The 20270-nt window shown below is 57.3% G+C and overlaps 2 protein-coding genes across 5 annotated transcripts in view; both read left to right on the top strand.

Moving 5' to 3' along the window:
- Positions 1-1509: 1509 nt before the first annotated feature.
- Positions 1510-12201, top strand: LOC113214418 (mucin-5AC-like). Of its 2 annotated transcripts, XM_026433777.2 has the most exons (5): positions 1517-2178; positions 3044-3513; positions 3589-5632; positions 10973-11121; positions 11685-12201. In XM_026433777.2, the coding sequence occupies exons 1-5, from the start codon at positions 2130-2132 to the stop codon at positions 11799-11801; spliced, it is 2829 nt and encodes a 942-aa protein (XP_026289562.2). In that variant the 5' UTR covers positions 1517-2129; the 3' UTR covers positions 11802-12201. The 2 variants fall into 2 exon arrangements, with proteins under 2 accessions (XP_026289563.2, XP_026289562.2); XM_026433778.2 differs by lacking the exon at positions 10973-11121 and having other exon boundaries at positions 1510-2178.
- A 4288-nt stretch (positions 12202-16489) lies between these two features.
- Positions 16490-20270, top strand: part of LOC113214415 (solute carrier family 22 member 4) — an 11887-nt gene continuing 8106 nt past the window's right edge. Inside the window, exon 1 of one of the 3 annotated variants that reach the window (XM_026433768.2) lies at positions 16490-16688. The gene's annotated coding sequence lies outside the window, so the exon portion shown is untranslated. Of the gene's footprint in view, positions 16698-17781; positions 17950-20270 lie in introns of those variants that run through there. The other 2 variants (XM_026433771.2, XM_026433770.2) reach the window with 2 other exon arrangements.

Here is a 20270-nt window from a genome sequence, read left to right as displayed (position 1 = left end):
TCACGCCTCGCCTCGCCCCCCACCTCCATGGGCCGCCCTACCCGCGAAGCTTATCTGACCCTGATAATCGCCAGTGTTCATTGTCCTCGCTTCCTCCGGCCGCCGGAGGATCACTGCTGGCCACCGCGCTGGCCGGCGCGCGGGCCGGGCCGGGCCGGGCACCGCTCCTCTCCTCACCTGGTGAGCGCCGAGCGCCGCGGTGCAGGCGATGCATCCCGAGACATCGATGCACCAGCAAGTGCAAGGGATGGGAAAGCAAGAGTTACGCAGTCACTGTGAGACACTGTACGACTGCGGCCACACGGCTGAGCGCGGCGGTTCAGGAATGCCGGCGTGGAGGGACACGCCGGTGCCCACTTTGCATGACGACATTTTGGCAATCATATTTTGAGTCCCATTGGTAAAGTCAATCTTTTGAAGCACGCCCGCCATTTTTCCATGGCTGTCAGCTTTGACTGTCAAATTTTATGGAGGAATAATGAAATTTGGAATTCGATGCGGTCGCAAGGTCGTGCGGAGAGGCCTTCTTAAACAAACGCCCTTCCCCCTCCCTCCCCCGGAGCTAGCGCAGGTGGGTGCAGAGTTAAGGGACCTCGCCAAACGACACCGTTGAAGGACGACATTTTTCATTAAAAACGGCTGCATTCAAGGCGCCAGCAATTTGACAAGGTGTTTGGCCACAGGGCTTCCCATCAAGCAGACTGGTTCATCGTATCGGATACGTGGCGACGCGGGCGGAGAGGCATGGCTGCTCTGGAAACCCAAGTGTGTATGTATGCGTTATTTGCTGAATACCTACATGTATGCAGCAAATACTGCGTACATGATCATGTATGTAGCAAATAGTATGTATATGACCATGTATGCAGCAAATACTGCCATACATAGCCATGAACACACTTCGGCACTACGTGTGTAGGTACATGGCCATGTATGCAGTATTGCTGCATACATGATCATGTACGCAGTATTTGCTGCATACATTGGGTATTCAGCAAATAACGAATAGGCTATTTCAGAGCTGGACGTGAAGAAGTAAAATGGAAGAACAAAACGGGCACTGCGCAAGCGCAGACGCCCCCCACTCCATCCCCTGCTTCCCCCACTCTGCATCTGCGCATGAGCAGTGCGCCTTTTGTTCTTCCATTTTACTTCTTCACGTCCAGCTCTGAAATACCCTATACATGTACACACTTGGGTTTCCATACTGAAGCTGCATCTGAGGTGTAAAGAACAGTCTCACGGCTGAGCGCCTCTCTCCATCCCTCCGGCGCACCTCCGCCAGCAGCTTTACGGGTGACTGATCAGTAGAGAGGTTTGTTTCGGGGTTTTCGCTCACACCGCTCTACCGCCCCCCCACTAATGTGACGGTAGCAAGCACATCTCAAACGAAAAAATAAATAAATATCATTTTGTAAAACTGTTGTGTAATTGATAAAATCACGAATCGTGTGGGCAATGCTAAGGATAAAAGAGTTTTACGCGAGGAGTGTGTGTCGAGCGAGGGTTGTTTAAGATTCTCATCAGCCCCCCTCCCCTTGGACCTCCCCCTATTATTTTAGGATAATCAAGATAGCCAACGAGCACCTTCCTGCCTCCGCCACCTACCGCGGTCCGGAGAGGGGTGGGGGTGACAGCCTCCCGTAACTCTGGGCGATTCTGTCCCATCTAGCTCCCCACCCCTCCCCCGCGCGCCGCCGCTGAGGCCAACGGGCCCTGGAACCTCCCTCGAGCCGCACTGGCACTGGGTCTGCCTCACTCCGCACCGCTGCGCGCACTCGTCCAGTGCTCATCCAGCACCACCCGCACCGCCCGCACCGCCCGCACCGCCCGCCCGACTCTCCCGACGACCGCGCCGCGCTGGCCAAGAGACAGCGACCACCGGCAGCCACGGAGGAACAGTCGCATTGTGTTCCAACGCGTCTTCTGTCGGATCACACCCGCGGCGGGGCGGTGACGAGGCGGGGACGCCAATGACGACGGTGACGGCGCGCCGGTGGCGACGACACCGTCGGCCTACGGTGGCCTTACCGACGGTGGCGACGAGGGCGTCAGCGCCGTCCTTGTCGATGATATTCGTCGTAGACCCGTGATGACGAAGCCCCTTCGCCCCGACGTCTGACCGGGATATGGCTCTACTCGGGGTGCTCCGCGTCCTCGTTGTCATCGTGGGCACAGGTAGGTGAAGTCCCGGGAGGGTGACATAGAGCAAGTGACAGCCAGGTCGACAGCTTGTCTTGCAACTGTGGAGGCGATGTCGTCACCATGACGGCTCGATATTATTTTTCAGTATCGAAAATTGTTTGCATTCATCGGTGTGGATTGTAAACATCAGTAGACTTATGGTAAATTGGGTTTCTGACCTCCCACTTTCCAACAAGTTTGTCAGAATAAACTATAAGGCCATCGCCCGAGAACGCCTGCCAACCAGGGGCTAGGCAAACCCGCCTGACTCAGTGGTGTAACAGGTTTGCCTACCCACAGGAGGTAGGAGTCCATCCACATACATCCTTCGCTGCGCTCCTTTGCAGTCAGTGTGGTTATTTAATTTTTATTACTTATTTATTAATGTTTTCAACCCACTTCCTGTGTACCAACATATAAAATTGTAAATTGTTCAAGAAAAAATGCACAACGGGTGGAGAAGACGCAGACGCTTGGCCCGCGCTGCCTGTTTGCACCGAGTACGACCTGCTGCTCGTATGAGTCCGTCTCCCCTTCCCCCGCTTGCTCCAGTTTCTTTCGACTGTGCCGTGGGGCGCAATGGAATCCGCTCTCCGAAATGTCAGAGCCCCATTTACTGCTGCCTGCATGCGTAAGAATTCAGAAGTCATAATGCTGGTGGAGGAGAACAATATACCGCCCCCCCCCCCCAATGCCCCGTCGGACTCAATCGTGCCGTCAAGTTTGACGTATGTCAGCATTTACAGCTTTCGAGCGAACCATAGGAGGCGCCGCTACAGTACAATGCAAAATTTGCCGGAACGATTCTGTATGTGAATTAATTTTTGACGACAGCCCGCACTTACCTTCTTAACCACAGCTCCTGCTTTACTGCCGTGTGAACCTGGCCCCTCACCGACGGCAACGACGCCTGGGCCGCAGTTTGCTTCTCCACTGAAGACGCCGACGGCCCTCCCCTCTCCGCTGAGGACATCGACGACATCCTCGCCTGGGCCCGTGGCGACGTCCCTCCCACGCTCACCACTTTCGTCACCATCCAGAACAGCGTCGACCACCTCACCGCGGCCCGCGTCGTCGTCAACGCCAAAGCCAACACGTCCCCGAACGCCGGCCCCATCGAGGCCTCCGACGACTTCAACACAGAGGCCAGCGCCAGCGTCCTCCCCGCGCACGCCGACGTCAGGGCGGCCTCCTGCGTCCGCCTTCCGACTCGCGGCGTCCCCAAGCACGCCGCTGCCGTCAACGCCATCCCCAGAACAGTTGGTCGCGCGCATACGTGCCCTCGTCCGCGCGCTTCGCGATGCAGACCAGCTGCTCCGCGCGCTGCAGGTAGGCGACACGACAATGTGCCCCTTGAACGCCACTTTGTCTGGGTTATGTACACACGCCCGCGTTCCGTTTCAGATGTTCCGGGAGCAGCAGCAGCTCGGGGACGACGCCGTGCTCCGCGTGATGAAGGAAGACGCGAACCGCACGCTGGTGGAGCAGGTGGAGCACGCCATGCGAGCCGCCAATGCGCCGGCGGTCGCGTCAATGGCGGACATCATGGGCACCCTCTCGATGCCGAAGACGATCACACCCCCGTCGACGCCGAGCTCCAACAAGACTCTCTCGGCCAAGATACCCTACACAGCGTACGGCAAAAAGAGCGCAAAGTTTGTACACGGCCAGCAGCAGGCGGCGTCGGCCGCAGGCAAGCCCGTGGCCGCCGTCGGCAAGCCCAGGAGCGGCGTCGCAGCGGCGGCGTCAGCTGCCAGAGGCGCTTTAACGAAGAAGCATTCGAGCGCCGTGCCCACGACGAAAAAGCAATCGACGCCCGCATCGTCGACGGTGAACGTGCACGCCACTACGCGAGCGCCAGCGTTCTCCGCCAAGACGACGTACGTGAGCAGTAAGAATGGCACGGTCATCACGAGGATTAAGAACGATCCGATCCTGGGCGAGTACAAGGTGGTCATCAGGGACCTTACCCCTGCAGCTTCCTCGGGCCTAAGCCCCCGGAACGCCAGCTCGGGGGCGGGTGGCAGCGGTGACATCCAGGCGGGCGCCCCGGCAAGCAGCCGCCGGAGTGACAACGCATCGCTTCCGGCGCCGCCCAAGGTCCTCGTGCCGCCGGTGACAAGCACCCCATCGACGAGCGAGCGCGGGCGGCACAGATTCCAGGACGCGACCACGCCGAGCTCCACTGCCGTTCCAGCAGCACCTACGACCAACACGACCAAGTCGCCGCCGCCGCCGCCAGCCAGCCGGCGGTCGGGGAAGTCCGCGCCGCCCAAAGCTTCAGGGGCTCGCGCCAAGCCAAGGAATGCAACCCACAAGGGGAAGCCTTTGGTGGCGGCCACCACCGCCCCGAGACCACTGCAGACCGGCGTTCCTTCAATGACGAGCGCCAAGACGGCGCCGACGAGCACGACCAGCAACCCCAGCGCTGCGGCCACCCAGAAGAGCTTCCAGAAGAAGGCGACGGACCGGCAGCAGATCGTTTTGTCCGCGACCCTGCGGACGGCGCCGCCCAAGGAGCGCGAGGAGGAGGTGGCAAGGGAGCGGGCGCCGCAGGACACGCCGCTGCTGTCGGGCATCTTTCCCCGGTACGGCCCCGGCGCCGACCTGCCGCACGTCGAGAGGCCCTTCGTGCCGAGGTCTGGCAGCGCGACGCCACCAGCCAGCGTGCTGCTGCCGCCGCTGCCTGACGTGCCGACGACGGTGGCCTCGACGGCCTCCTCCTCGCAAACGACGCAGCCCTTCCCCCCATTTGCTCCCACGCAACCTTCCTCTACGTCCACGCCACCGCCACCCTCGACGCAGCCACCGTCGTCGCCGCCTTTGCCCCTGCAGGCGCCGTCCTCGTCCCCGCTGCCCGCGCGCGATGACGAGCGCTCCGCGGCCGGCGGCGGCGGCCCCCCACAAACAGTCAGGCTGGAGCCCGCCCTCTCGCCATCGCCGCCGGACGCCCCGGTCAGCTACTTCCTCGGGGAGAGTCCCTGGATTCCCATCTTCGTGAACCCACAGTCGGCCAGGAGTAACGAGATACAAAAGCAGTCCGGCGGTGGAGCCCCTTCGACGACACCCGCCCCACCGCGAACGATCGTCGAGCTCACCAAGCTCCATGTCGTCGAGGCGACCCCGTCGCCCATTGGCGCGGCCGCGACCCGGGGCGGACCCCAGGGGCGGGCGGTTCTCAACGATCCCCTTGAGTGGCGGCCCTCGCGGACGTGGCAGTACGCCATGCACCAGGACCGTGTTGATGGCGGTGACCTGCAGGACTTGAATCAGGATGGAGTTACGCAGCAGCACCTGCGACAGCTTCAGCACCTGCAGCTTCAACTGCAGCCTGATCTGCGCCTTGGCGGTTTGAGCCTGGTGCCGGTGCCCCTCTCCGTGGCCGAGAGTGTGTACTACCGCCTGACGCACGTGCAGGGCCCTGGCCGAGTACCTACTGACCTCCAGGGTAAGTAGACACCGACACACAAATAAGGCATTCTTATTAACTGTCCCAATAAGTAAGGAAGGATGGGTTACGTTTGGCAACTTGCAAACGTCTTGCGTTTAAGTTTTTCTCAGTCCTCTGTACAAGAATGAAGGAGATTAATGTAGTGAAAGAGAGGGGCGGCCCACCATCAGGGTCCAGCGTGCAGCCAAGACTGTGAACGACTTTTGGAAAGTCTCTGCCGCCAGCTGTGGAGCTTCCTATTCCGTCGTGTGATAATAATGGTAATGGAGAAAGAGAGAGAAAGAAAGAGAGAGAGAGAGAGTGACGGATTGCCGGTGAAGTCTGTGTGAGTGCGAGGGAGATGCGTGACAAGTTCTGTATCTCTCCCTCTCTCTCTCTCGCACTCACGCAAACTCCGTTTTCTACCAGAAGCCATACCGGTGCGGTGCCGCCATTGTGACCGTGTGAACGGCTGGTAATGAGAAATGATCGCGACGGAAGCGGCGCTCCGCTCCACGCGCCACCGCAGGACAGACGGGTCGTGCCTCCCCCCCCCCCTTTTCCTCTCCCCGAAATTTGTTGCTCAGCTCACGCGGCAGTATGTGAGGGAGGGGTTGAAAACTTAATAGACTATACCGGAGGGAGCGCGGAGAAGACAACACGGAAGAACAAAGGGGCCCGTGATTCGTCCAGCAGCTTACTCCACTACTTCCCGAATGTCTGTGTCAGTGGGGTAATAGAAGTGTAGTATTCTGTACGCTGAAAAGAAGGACTTGTCACACCCCATACGATAGATTTTGTAACGCAAACGTTCGCGGGGATATCGGGATCATTCTGCCGGGTCGTGGTAGGGACAGCTCACTACCATACCCAGGCTCAGGAAGTGCAACACTGCAGCTGGACATGGGGAACCAGAAGGCGCCCTTTAAAGAGGGTGATTAAAGTCGCCGAAATCACCACATGCATAGGTCGGGCGACTTGAGTCGTCCACTTGCTGGGAACCAGATTTACAGTGTAGCCTACCCAGTGGCACGGAAAGGTGTCTTGAGCAACAGCTGCAGCGGCGCGGCGTCGCGTGGCGCACATCCCGCCATTCTCTGCAGCCGCCGCTGGGCAGCGCCGGCCGCCGGGCCGGGGCGTAGCAGGTCGCCGTCAACAGCGGTGGAGGAGGAGTAGGAGAGCCTGAGAGCCTCTCGTCGAGGACGCTGCCTACCTGGCCGCCGCGCCGCCCTGGTTTGTTTCTGAGAGCTCCCGGGGTAGAGCCGAGAGACGCTGACGCTACCTCGGGACGGGGAGTGGGTCTTCTCGGCCTTCCAACTGCCGTCTTATAACTCGGTAACCACTTCCCCCTGGGAAACATCAATTTAAGGATGGATGAGTGGTAGAAAAATTTTGCCAGTGGTTTCTGCGCCGTGTCGAAATTGTTTTGTCCGTCTTTCCCTCAGAATCCAGCTCTTATAACCGGTAACAAACTTGAGGATACATGCACTTCCTGCCTACATGTTCCCCCTGGACGAAAATTGATTTGGAAAAGCGTGAACATTGGCGTATCGCAATGACACGTTCTTGATACCTAAACTTGTCGAAAGTGGCTTTCCAAGAGCATCGCAAGCAACACATTTTTCTCTCCCCCTTCCCCCTGATATCTTTGCTTGCTTGTACTACCTTTCTCTGGTCCGAGAGATTTTCGGTTTATGGGTCGCTCGGTGACCTTTGCTCCCATAAAACACGACAAAGGACGACATCAGGAACCGTGTGCTCGTCGGTGGAGGAAAGCGATGCTGCGCAGCGGTGGATGTTGTCCTTCTTTATAAGGTTTGTCGGGTGTGCTATCGCGAGGATGGAGGAGGAGGGGCCGGGGTGGTGGTGGTTGGGGTTAAGGAAGGGGCGGGGGGAGCAAATAGCGTCGTCGTCGCGTTGGGCCCGCGCGGGGACAACAGCAGCCATGGGGTGTTCTGCAGGGAAGCGAGTTGTTATCCTGGTCAATTGCACGCTCTGTTGGGAGGGGGGGGGGGGTGAGGTAATGCGACCCCGCCGGGCGGCACCGTGCCATAGGTCAGGGGACACAATAGGCCGGGCTGCACACGGGCCGGAGGCAGGCTGATGGCGGGTGGCCGGCGGATGGAATCGGGAAATGATTTCTCACTCATCTATACCGCGCCACGGCTCAATCAGAGAGACGCAAGTTCGGGAAGGGCTCGCCCAGAAAGTACGTCCGTCATTATTCTTTGAAGTAACGAAACTACCACGTTGAGCCTGTGAAAGCGCTCAGAGCGCCTGATCGGTAGGAAACATCTTCCATGCCGTGGATGCGTGCACTGCGACGTGGCCTACCCTTTTTTAAAAATAAATTTTGTTAGATAAAACTGAGAAAAACGGACGTACCTTCAGGACGATCCCCACGGAAAGTCCTGAAGGAACTCCCGTTCTCAGAAATGTTTGGGATATTAATGGGGCTCGGCGCCTGCGAGACTCGGGGTAGGCCACTCTGCAGTACACGCATGCACTGCACTCAAGATGTTGCCTACCCACCAGGCGCTATGGGAGCTTACAGAGGCTGACCATTGGCAGCACACTCTTAAATTCTTACAAAGAAAATTCTTGTATTACAAAGAATTTAGTGCAACCGCAATACACAGCCAAATTTTCTTTGTAATACAAAGAAAACTTTTGTGTCATACAGGAAAATTTCTTGTAATATGTATATTACGGTATTATGTATATTACGGTGGCACAGAATTATTTGCATTATACGAACAATTTCTTTGTAAAAGATTTAGAGTGCAGGTTCGTAGCAGCGAATGACGGACGTACTTTCAGGACGATGCCAAAAGCAAGTTGCTCATAGAAAAACTGACGACTTTGAGGTGAGGTGTATGAACGACACAACGGGACCGAGAGGATGGAGAGGTGGAGGAAGTGGAGTAGATCTATGGGGCTTCGGCCGGTGCCATACTCGCTCTCATGACAAGCCCAACGGCCGCCCATGGCGATGGTATCACATCGGCCTGTGTCGCCGCGCCGCTGCCAGCCCAGCCCCCCAGTAGCGGCGTCCTCGGGAGAGCCGCCGCCCCGCGCACCGCCGCGGGACGGGATCAGGACATAAACTGTATACACCGCATACTGCGGAAGTGCACTGCACGGGAGCCGTTGTCGCCAGGCGCACATCATGGCGCGGTCGAAATGTCGTGGCGGGCAGCGGACACGCTGCAGATCGTCAGGAAATAAAAATGATTTCCTACCGTCTAATGGCTTTTACTAGAGTCCGTGCATCTCTCCGGACGGCAATGGGGGCGTCGCGGATTGGGGGTTGGGATTTTTGCGGGAAGCGAACTGATGGTCGCACACGTGCCGTCTGCAATACTGGCTCGAGGGGCTGGAGGCGCTGAGGCCCGGGCCGCTGAGCGCCCTCGGGGCGCAGCAGCGGCAACAGCGGCACCGCCCGGAGCCGCGGGACCGATTAGATCTGTACGCGACCAGGCCAGACGAGTTAGGTTATGTCGTGCAGTCACTACTTCTGCTTCCCCCGCATTTCAGACGTTTTTCTTCCTTCTTGCCTTGCTGCCCTGCTCTCCTTTGCACTCGAGGTTGCTTCTGCCGCTGCAGCTGCTGTTGCAGCGGTGGTTCAGTGTCTGTTCGTCGTGACCCGGAGGCCCGGGGGCCCGCGCCGGGCGAAGGAGATCCCCCATCACTGCGTCACATCGATAGGTTGTTGTGTCGAGCGAAGAATTTAACTTTGTCTGCCTCGAATATGGTGATCCGCTGAACACATTCTGCGATGCTGCTGTGTAAGGGCAAGCGTGCCGCTTGTTGTAAACATAGAAATGTGGCGAACTATACGGCAACTGGCGATGATGTGTAATGTGGCTGAAATCCCTCTTCGGACTCTGTGTGTACATCACATGTTTCAGCGCCACGACACGACAGTCTGCGGACTTGCCTACTCGCACCACCCGTAAGGTAAGGTGCCATAGCACCTAGGTTATACAGGGTGGGTGATCGGCGCCGTGGTTTTTTTCTGCTTATGCTGTACCGGATTCATGCGTGCGGGCGGGCTTGCCTATCGTCGCTCGCCATGGCGCCTTACGGCCCCGTGCGAGTATGCAACCCGTCCGCACGCATGAATGCGGTACAGTACAAGCAGAAAAAAACCACGGCGCGGATCACACACCCTGTGCAAACCCGCAACACTGTTGTGTCGTAGCAATGGCACAGGGCACAGGATTACCCCGGTACCCCGTCGAAGAAAGTGCGTAGCCCGCAAGTACGAGTGCTGGCTGATGGGTTTCTTCGTCTCTATCCATGACGCCATATGTCCCCGTGCGAATAGGCAACCGGATCGCACCCGTGCATGCTTACTAGTATACGCGTTCGCTCGGACAGGGCACAGCGCGGAGAGTATCAGCCTGCGTGGTTTGCCTTAGCTTACACTCTAAATGGGACAGGACAACTTTGTATCCAGCTAGTGTGCGTTCTTAAGCACTAAGCACGTCTTAGTCGGATGCAAATTTGCCTCTGCCGCGCGTGTCAGGCATGGCTACGACACGAGACGACACAACAGTTTGCGGGTGTGCCTACTCGCTTCACCCGTAGGGCACCATGGTCCGTCGGGTATGGAAACCCGCAACACTGTTGTGTCGTCGCCCTGACACATGGTACAGGTACACTAGACTTTTCAGATGCAAATTTGCATTTATTTCAGATGTGCTTCAGAACGCATCCTCGCCGGATACAAAATTGTCCTGTCCCATTTAGAGTGTACTCGATGACATGCAGACGATTAATTGTCACCTTAATTCAGACGCATCTCACCTCTCTATCCTCCATCTCGCAGTCCAGCCTCGCACTTGCTTCTGTCGAAGATTACGGCAAGCGCTGCGTGTCGCTCCTTTGGAAAAAAATTATCTGTACAAAAGAAAGAAGAGGACGAGATTTGTGTCATGATAGGCTTGGCGGCGTGCCTCGGTGAACGTGAAAGAAAATGATAAGCCGAGCGCCATTGTTCTCCGGAAGACTTACCTTCTCACTCAACGGCGAGATGGGGGTAGAGAAGGGGTAGACTGGTGGTAACCGGGCATCGCAATCACCATCCTAAGTCGGATTCAAGTATTCGGTGGTCAGCGCATATCTAGTCAGTCTGTTTGGTTGGGGATGGGATAACTTTACCTGTTGAACGAGCTGTTGAATATTACAAGCCAGAAGAACGTTGAGAGGCTACACTTCAAAATGATTACCACCGAGATTGGAACAATTTGTGAAAACACCTCTCATAGAAAGGTATCCCTCTGGGAGCTCAAGCAAGAGGTCGCATGAAGTTGGCAGTTTTTAATAGTATCCTGATTCGCCCTCTCCCCGCAGGCTCGGCCGCGAATGCTCTTTCCTACGAGGGAATTCCCGGCGTGGCTGGCGTGGACTACCCCGCCCACAGCCGCGCGCCCCTCACCCGCTTCACGTGCGCCGACTTCCGCCGGAAAGGCTACTTTGCGGACCCGGCCAGTGGCTGTCAGGTATGAGAGAGTGAGAGGGGCTCAGAGGGGGTGGAGCGAGGGGGCCAAAGTCCACGCAGCTATGACTTTGCAGATAAAGTACTCGAGGGTAGTAACAAAACCTTGTAAAATCTTGAAAGCCTTCGAAAACTGTTATGTGGTGCTTTAAAATAAAGAGGCTTTTACTGAAGGAGCTTGTAGGCAAAGCAGAGCGACAAGCGACAGTGTGCGAGGCTGGCACTGCGCCGCGTAGTTAGGCAACCTATCGTGCAGCGCCGTGCTGCGCTGTGCTGCGCCCACGGACTGCAGGAGAGCGAGCGGGGTGGGGCATGGCGACGGGCGGTCAGGAACAACGATGCGACTGGTACTCTTTCTCTTATTGCGTACTACTCTGCCCCCACCGGCTTGCCCTCACCCTGAATCGCCACTACCACCACGGAATATTACCAAGATGCGCAATATACAACTGCTCATTGATTGTACATACATCGAGTGTAGTCTGAACTCTCGTCAGAGCTGGTCACGGTCGGCAGTGTTATTGTTTAATATAAAAAGGCCATCTGACATTGCTTTTGGTTGTGCAGGCCTTCTACGTGTGTCACGGTGACGGCCGCGGCGAGGCCATGCTGTGCCCCAACGGCACCATCTTCAGCCAGGAGGTGCTCGTCTGCGACTGGTGGTTCAACGTGGACTGCAAGTAGAGGACGGGGACCCTACTCCAGCATACTCCAAGCCAGCTCCAGCCTGCTCCAGCCTGCTCCAGCCTACGGACGCGGTGCTCCACGACGGGCAGCCTGCAGCAGCCTATGCAAGAGAGTTGCTTGTCTCGTGGAGCCCAGCAGTGTTACCATACCGCCGCCAAGCTCATTAACTTACTTAGTCGGCTTTCGGGTCGCGACTCGATCAAAACAATGAAGTAGAAAGTGCCAATCTGTCTGCGCGCGTGTTTATCGTTTACCCCAGTCAGATGACAGCGGTGTGTTTGCTCGCAGCACACAAAACGAGGCGGCCCTTTGCCGCGGCATCGTCGACACGTCGCGGGCGCAGATTAGTACTGCGGTGCAAACACGGTGGACAAAAACACGGAATAAAATCATAAAGGACAGCGTGTTTAGTATGAGCATTTTTCATTCTGTTACCCCCCCCCCTTCCCCTAAAATAATTTTTAAAAAACGGACGGCCCCACATCCCTATTCCTATTCTTGCATCAAACAGCGTTCCTTTTTGCCGGCATGCTTACAGCACATCAATCTAGCAAACAAGTAACCTATCTTCTGGGGATAAAAAATCAGTCCATTGTTCAGTCGTTGTATTACGTATGGGAAGGTGCTTATAGTTGTTTCTCAACTTTTTCGAGATTTCTTATAAACGGTAACAGTAAACCGTAGAGAGTTTTTATGGAACGCCCTCTGATTTCGATCGTAGACAACACGAACACGCACGTCAACCAGGTGTGAGGACCAGAAAGCAGAGTGTCGTTAAGGCCGGGATGCCCACGCCCAAGGCCACGGTTTTCAACGAACGCTTATCGTCGTCAGTAAACGGCCACAAAACCGCACAAAACAAGACTGAGATCTGCGTTCTTCAGTTGGTGCTGTTACGTTAAAAAGATCTGAAATATATAGAACAAATTACTAAATTACGGAGTCAAAGCGTCGGTCCAATAGTTGGTGGGTCCCCTCTCAGAACCGTATTCGCCTGAAAGGTAGGCAATTTAAAAATTAACCTACAAGAAGGTAAATGGCGCCACCTCTCAAACAAGCTAAACCTGGACATGCGCCGGGTCTTGCGTCCTTGGAAAACAATTAAGATTGTAGTGGCAGGCCCTTTCGGCGTATCACTATGTTATCAACGCGGATTTCTCTCGATTTCCCCCTCTCCCATTTTACTGTCATGACAAACGGTGCAACGTTTAATACTCTCATGTGTGCGATCACCTTTCCCAAGTAGCCTTGGTCCACATATCACCCTCAAGGTCCACGGAATACTTTTTAAGTTTTATCTCTTTCTGATGATGACAAAGTGGTCGGTGTAGTTGTGGGCGGGGCGAAATAATCTTTGTAATAAAGTAGGTCACGGATTGAGAGGGAAGGTGTGTTCGTGTCACCTCGTCTCGTGTGTAAAAATCAGAATAATACAAGAATACACGCGATTTGTTTTTTAAAAAGGCGAGGGCGTATGGCGCATATCAGGGGACGGTAATTGAGTAAGTAAGTAAGTAAGTGGGGGCCTCTGGAAGCCTTGTCACACACCTCTCGGTTGCCGTTGCCGCAAACTTAGGACTCTTTTATTCTGGGAAATTCCTTTGAAAAGTCGATTCATATTTGAGGTAATTTGCAATGAATGAACATCTCCTTGACTTTCATCGAAATTTACTATAAATCAAAGAAGTTAAAAGAAAAGAAACTGTTCTCTGGGTGCCCCAGAGCCGGCCGGCGCCCAAACGGACCGCTCCTTGTAAGGCGGGCGTCCAGTTCGTTGTTGACGGGGAAGAGTATAGTGCCGGGCAGGGCAGCGTGGAGCTCTACCTGGAACGTGGGCGCGGGGGGGAGGACGGGGTGCGTGCTGGTGGCCGGAGGAGGGCGCGGGAAGGGGGGGGGTAGGATTATTCCACACGAAGCGAGCGTGGCGGCCGAGCGAGGGCGAAGGACGAACGTGTCCTTATGGAGGACGCGAGAGACACACCACTCTTCCCGATGACCTCACAACACTGTTGTTTTGGTCCGACGCGACGAGGCGCAGCCGGGGGCAGCGGGGAGGAGCGCGGCGGGGCGGGTGGAGCGCCGCGCGACGCGCCACGGCGCAGGGAGAGTTCAATGTCCTTCCGGTAGAGAGCACGCCGCGCGGCGCCACGCGGAGACTCTGCGGGGGCCAGGGTCCGTCAGGGTCGCCCCATATAGGTGCGCCAGTTCCAAGGGTAGTTGTCGTGCTTGACAAAATCAAATAAATCATCAACGTGGTGTGAGTAACGTTTTCTTTGCTCGTCTCAGATTCTCTAATTAAAAGCATTGGCGCTCATTGCAAGTTTTAAGGTCACCTACTTTTCCTGCTGTTGAGAAGGCGACACTGTTTACCTTCTATTTTCTACTATTTTTATTTTTTTAATTCGTCGAGTTTGGTCCACGTGCCCTCCCTCCCTGGACGGTTTGAGCGTCTCTCCCCCCCCCCCCCCCCCTCTCTCTCTCTCTGCTGGCGTTATCGTGTAGCGTCAGTCCGCGCTGCGCTGCCGAGTGAATCCAACTAGGACGGCGCACTGATTACCCAAATGAGATTTCGATTCGCCGAGAAGCAGGCGCTAGGCGCCATGCTCGCTTTCGGTTTGAGGGCAGCGCACTGGCTGCGCGCGGCTCGGTCCTACGAGGGTCCCGCGGGGAGGGCCCTCATGGCCGTAATATACAGGGTCACTTACTGCCGCCAATGACCTGTTGTGTGGCTTCCAGCCTCCCTCTCTTTGTTTCTGTCGCCCGAGGAGAATGCGAGCCCTCTCGCCCGCTGCGCTAATCGTTGCACTGATTGGCGGCCCGTTACCCAACTATTTGCAGGGGCACTCGCACGGGGGCCTCGTGCCTCGTGGAGCGCCCGCCCCGAGACCTCTGGCCGCGCCCGGGCCCCGGGCCTCGCCCCTCTCCTGAGATAGTGCGGTGTAGTGGCCCTGCTCCTGCAGTTATCACGACCACTGTCTACGCCGTTGCAATGTGTCCGGAATGTTCTGACGGTGAAGGTGTAAGTATTTGGGGGCCAATTTTTCAGGGAGACCATGTGCGCAGATAGGTCCTACCCCCCGAGACTTATCCGACAAACCAAGCCGACTACTGAATTAATCACTGCGGGAAAAAATAAAAACAAAAAAATTGTGTGAACCAGGCCCTTCATGACGTGTGTCACCGTACTGTCTGTGATGTGGTGGTGCCCGCCGCCCGCCGCGTGAGCGTGCAGGCCAGGCCACGGACCTTCTTGTCGGGCACGAGCGCAGCTGGCGGAGACCCTGCCTAGCCCCGTCATGTCGTGGCGGGGCAGGGCGCGGCGGGGCGCGGCGGGGGCGCAGCGGGGCGCAGCGGGGCGCGGCGGAGGGCGGCGGGAGCGGTGGGGTGCGGCGCGGGGCGGAATAACACTGATACGACGGGGTACGTAATATCGACGGAATTCTCCGGAACGCCATGGCACAGCGACGAAAGTAAACAAACCCGCTCACGATTCACGACCAGCACGTCCTTTGGAAATGTGTCTGATTTCAGCCGGTACTTCCGCATATCCTTCGCTATTGGTGTGCAATAGCTGCTGCTGCTGCTGCTCGACGGGAAACGAGTGCGACACAAACTCTTCTCTTCTTCGACGGCGAGGCGGGGCCCTTGGCTGTGCGACGGCGCGAGCAGGGCCGCGAGGCAGTCGTCTGAAGGGCGCATTGGCATGATTGGCGCCGACATACTCGTGTCAGGGACACGTCGTGCTGAAGGAAATAAAAAGAAGAGTGGAAATGTGAACGCTCCCAGCTCGTGCGAGACGCCGCCAGGGGAACGGCCCCGCCGATGGAATCCGTCTGCCCTCCGCGGTGTGGCTACCTTTTCAAATATTTACTGCTAGGAGACTCTTTAGGATCGTTAAAAAAAGACGGGTGGGTGATAGTTTTGGAGAGATTGTGGAAGTTCGGTCGGACCGACGTCTACAACACATCACTCTTCCATTCGGACTTTCTTCGTGGGAACCAAAGGTGGGACTGCAAGAGTTTGAGCTCTCAAAAGCTGTCACCTCTATTGCGTTCCTTTTTCACGCTAAGACGCAACACTCCCGAACATATATCGAGATTTACGCAGGATTCGCATGTTGAGAAATGTTTCGCTTGCGGCCTTTAACGCCTTAATACCACCTCCGAAAGGCTACAAAGCTACACGTGGTTTCCGAGCGTGTCAAGTGTCTCGTCGGGCGGCAGCCACCCGCGCACCGAGGCTGTTCTTTACGGAGCCCCCCGCCTCGCGGTGCTCGGGGCGTCCTCCACACGAAGGCCGTTGACGCCGTGGGCGCCGTGGGCCGGTGTGGGACTTGGTGGGACTCTGGCCGGGGTCGGGGTGGTGGAGAAGGGCGGACCCACCCGCGCAGTGACGTGCGGGCAGCGCGCCCTTCCTCCGGGGATGACGTGTGGGCGGGGCGGAGGCGAGGCGGGGGCGGGGCGCGGCCGTCCCTGGTGGCCGTGACGTCACAGAGGGGGCGGAGAAAGGGAGCACTGATGCGGCATGCGGCTCTGGCGCTGGCCCTTGCCCTGCCAGCCCTTGTCACAGACACCCTGTCACTCGTCACTCGTCACGAAGGGGACGAGCCGTCGCCCGTGCCCGTCTGTCCGCGTCCGTCCGTCCGTCCGTGCGTCGTCGGAACGGAGCCGAGCCCGGCAGCAGCGGCGGCGTGGTGGCAGCTCGGAGCAGGCCCCGGCAGTCTGAGACCCGAGACCCGACCGGCACCAGGCCTCGCCCGGCGAGCTGCCGCCAGGTCCACCAGCTCGGCTCTGTTGACGTCGGCAAGGATCGCCGTGAAGAAGCCACCTGAATCGGACACACATACAGGACGAGTACTGCGCGTGACGAGCGGCACAATCTGCAGTGAGTGTAGTGAGTCTGAACAAAGAATACGCCTGTAACGAGTGGTAGAGATGCAGCTAACAGTCCTGTCAGTTCGACTGGAGTGAGGCTGGAAGGATGGGGTTATAATATGTGCAATTTGTGGTCGGTTAGAACGATCTCTAAATTATTTGAAACTTCTTGGTCTGGATCTTGGCTGTGTTGTTCTGTTAACAATTTTACTGACAGGGCGGTGTATTGCCGAATTCTGAACCGAAGTAGATGAGAGCTATATTCAGTGTAGCCACAGCCACGCTCACGAGAGCGTGAGAGCGAGAGTGCGGATTTAGGGCGAGGGGGGAAGCGAGGGGCAGGGGGCGGGAGAGCGCGACAGTGCGAGAGCGTAAGAGTCTCTCCTTGGCCCTTGCCCCTCGCCCTACTCCACGCTCTCACGCTGTCGCGCTCCCGTGAGCGTGGATAACTGAATACGGCTGTGAGCTTTTATTATTTATCGGAAATTGTCTGCTTTTACATGAGACCCCTCCTCTATATTGTACACTCCGGCCTGTGCCCTCCCAACTCATCACGTGCAGACGCAAATGCCGTACCATAGGCAGCCGTATCTCTGTTACTCTGCGGGCACGGCGGTCTCAGGCGGCCGGCGACATTTGCTCCGCGGGGGTGGGGGGGGGGGGGGGCTTCCCTGCTGACAGCCCGCTAACGACCAAATCAGCCTCCCGCCCCCTCCGGTCACATAACATTTTCGCCATGGTGAATCATGCGACATCCAAAATCCCGCAAGACTTCGGAAACAGATGTAAGAGGAGGGGAGGGTGGAGGTGCCTTTCCAACTCACTTCCAGTTTTCTTCTTGTTCCTTTCCTTCCGTGTGTGTGCTCTAGTGGAGAACCCTGATGTGCACCCGCCCGCCCCAGATCTAACGCCGCCATGTGAAGCAAGTGTGACGTCGCTCTTGTAAACAGTCGCGGCGCGCCGGTTGTGGTGGTTGTGGTGGTGTGGTGGCGGCGGCGGGTGCCCCGCGCCGCGCTCGCCGCCGTGCCGCGTGCCGGGCGGCGCGGGGCGGGGCGGCGCGTAGAGGTAGAGCGGTAGTAAGAGTATGGGACGACCGGGACGACTCGGGCCCCTCGGTCAGTCGCCGTCGAACCTCGCCCAGGACCGCACGTACTCCGTACACTCCGTCCCACCCGCACCCCCTCTCTCGCCCGCGCACCTCACCCTACTGTTCGGGGCGACCCCGCTGCTGCCGTCGCCGCTGCCGCCGCACCCGTCGCCCGCCTCTCCTGGTGAGTCGCGTGTGCTGCGAGGGAAGTCCTCGAGAGTGAGTTTCCCGGTGACCGGCCGGCCCTCGCAGGTGGTCACTCCGAGGGAAATGTGTTGATATGTTATGCATTTCTGAACGGTTTGCCTTGTTTTGGCGAGAAATGTATATAAGAAAACTATCTGCAGCGATTTGAAGATGGGTCCCGCACGCCCGCCAAGTTGACCGAAAACCGCGAACTGCGCCCCCTCAAAAGATACGCGCACAAATTTAACAAGCGGATGACTGTTATGCGCCGTCGCTTGTCGCTTCTTTGTGTCGCATGCCACGCCACACCACCCGCGCATCGCAAAGAAGATGATTGCAGTTTTTCCCGTGTGACGCACGGGCGACAAAAAATTATCTCGCGGATATGGAAACATTAATTTTAGTGAGGGCCTGCATTTAAAATAATAATTGCTATAGATTGTATTCAGAATCGCGACCGGCCCCCACATGTGCGCCCCCGCCCCGCCCGCCACGCCGGCGGGGGGAATGAACCCCGGGAAGTCCTCTGTGCGTCGCGCCCCCGCTGGCCTCGCTGCGCTGCGCCAGGGTTCGGCCACCGGCCGGCCGCACCTCTCCTGTCGCCCTTTGTTTCCGACGGAATTCTTGCCAATCGACAGCTGGGCTGGGAGCAATATTGCCCAACAATGCGGCCCCGCCGGGCGATTTTTGTGTAAATTGTAACATTTCTTTTGCATTGCGGATATTTTGTATTCCCAGGGAACGCGGGAAGTGGGACAGGAAGGGCTTGCTGACGCCGGTACGAACCGATTCACTCATGGCAGACGCGTGTCGCTCCAATCGATAAATACAAGGGGTTGATCTCTAATCACCGCGACGCGTTGCCGCCCGTCGCTCGCCTTATCTGTCGGTGAACGGCAGGCGGTGTCAGCGACATCCAATGAGCGACTCGGCGCGCGATCGTTAAATCTTATGCTAGGTGGCCCCTATACACCACATCAGTCGGGTGATGGCTATCTCGCCTGCAGAATGTCAATTCAAATCGCGCAGGAGTCACCCCTCTGATTGTGCGCTTTGTAATGCACCATAAGGGGTCAACGTAGTGCGCGCGCCTCTGCAATTGTTTGCTACTAGCCGGGTCGGCTCTGCTCACCTCGAGAACGGGGGATCGGGGGTGAATCTGTCTCTCCAGTTAGAATGACCAATGGTGCGGGAGACAAGTGAAATAGACCGGATCCTCAAAGTGGGCAGACCGGGGCAGGTCCTGTTTTAAGCCGTGTAGCGTAGCAATGAGGTAATCGGGGAGCTCTTGATCGGGTACAGTACGTCGCGGCTGGGAGTGGCGGCTTACATCTCAAGTGAAATCACTTCTTCCAAAGCCCACCTCTTCCTAGCTTGGTATCAAACGGGCAGCGAATTGTAACACACACCTCGGCGTGACAGCAGTTCTCCTTGTCGAAAAATACGCGTCCGGTTTAGATTGTATAGAGACGTTGGTGCTCGAGCATACTGCTGTGGACTTCTTCTGGCAAGCAGCATTAGTATTTTCTGAGGCCGTTACCAATTTAGTTTCTGAATGGGCATCGATCCCGCGGGACAGGGGACTTGCAGAACTCTCATCCTGGCTGCTTGGATCAAGGGGGCGCGCTGGCGGGGGGCGGCCTTCTGCCAGGAAATGTGCTGTGCACGTTGTGAAATCAAATTTTGAAAAAATACTCATTGCGAAGCGAGAATGGAATCGGACATGCAGGCGTAGAAAAACCAATGTACACGTCGTTCTCCGCGCCGCGCCGTGGCCCCGAGCCGCTAAGCTGCTCGCACGCGCGCCGAGCCGGTGCCCCACGTGGCGACCGAGAGTCTCGTAACGCGGCAGTCAGTGGCGGCCGCCGCCCGCCCGCGCGCACCCTACCCGCGCAGCAGCTGCGCTTGGACCGGCGCCTGCCACCACCGCCCCGCGCCCCGGCCCCGCCCCGGCGGCGGCAGACAGGTCGCTCTTTGCACTCTCGCCGGGCCGCGAGTGCAAGCGCCCGTGTCGTTTAATCGAGCCACTCCATGATGGGCTGGCACGACGACGATGCACAAAACATCGGGACCGCGGATATTTGGTTGCCATCGGACCCGCCTGCTCTCATCAGGCGCGTGCAGGCGTGTAACCGCCTCCCGCCGTCCCTGCCCTTGAGGCCTATACCCTCCTTGGGGGAGAGAGCAGAGAGGTCGTTGCGGAGGGTGAAAGCGCACACGCATCGATGCTTCCACCCACCCGACCCACCCTCTCACGTTGACGCCACGGCGGGGGCGGGCTGGGTTTAAGCTGTCATCCACCATGTGAAAATATATATC

Source organism: Frankliniella occidentalis, unplaced genomic scaffold (assembly GCF_000697945.3).
Source record: "Frankliniella occidentalis isolate FOCC.00 unplaced genomic scaffold, Focc_3.1 Scaffold10, whole genome shotgun sequence".
NCBI classification, from domain to species: Eukaryota; Metazoa; Arthropoda; class Insecta; order Thysanoptera; family Thripidae; genus Frankliniella; species Frankliniella occidentalis.
The sequence above is the reverse complement of the archived record's forward strand: the minus strand, read 5'-3'. Positions and strand labels throughout refer to the sequence as shown.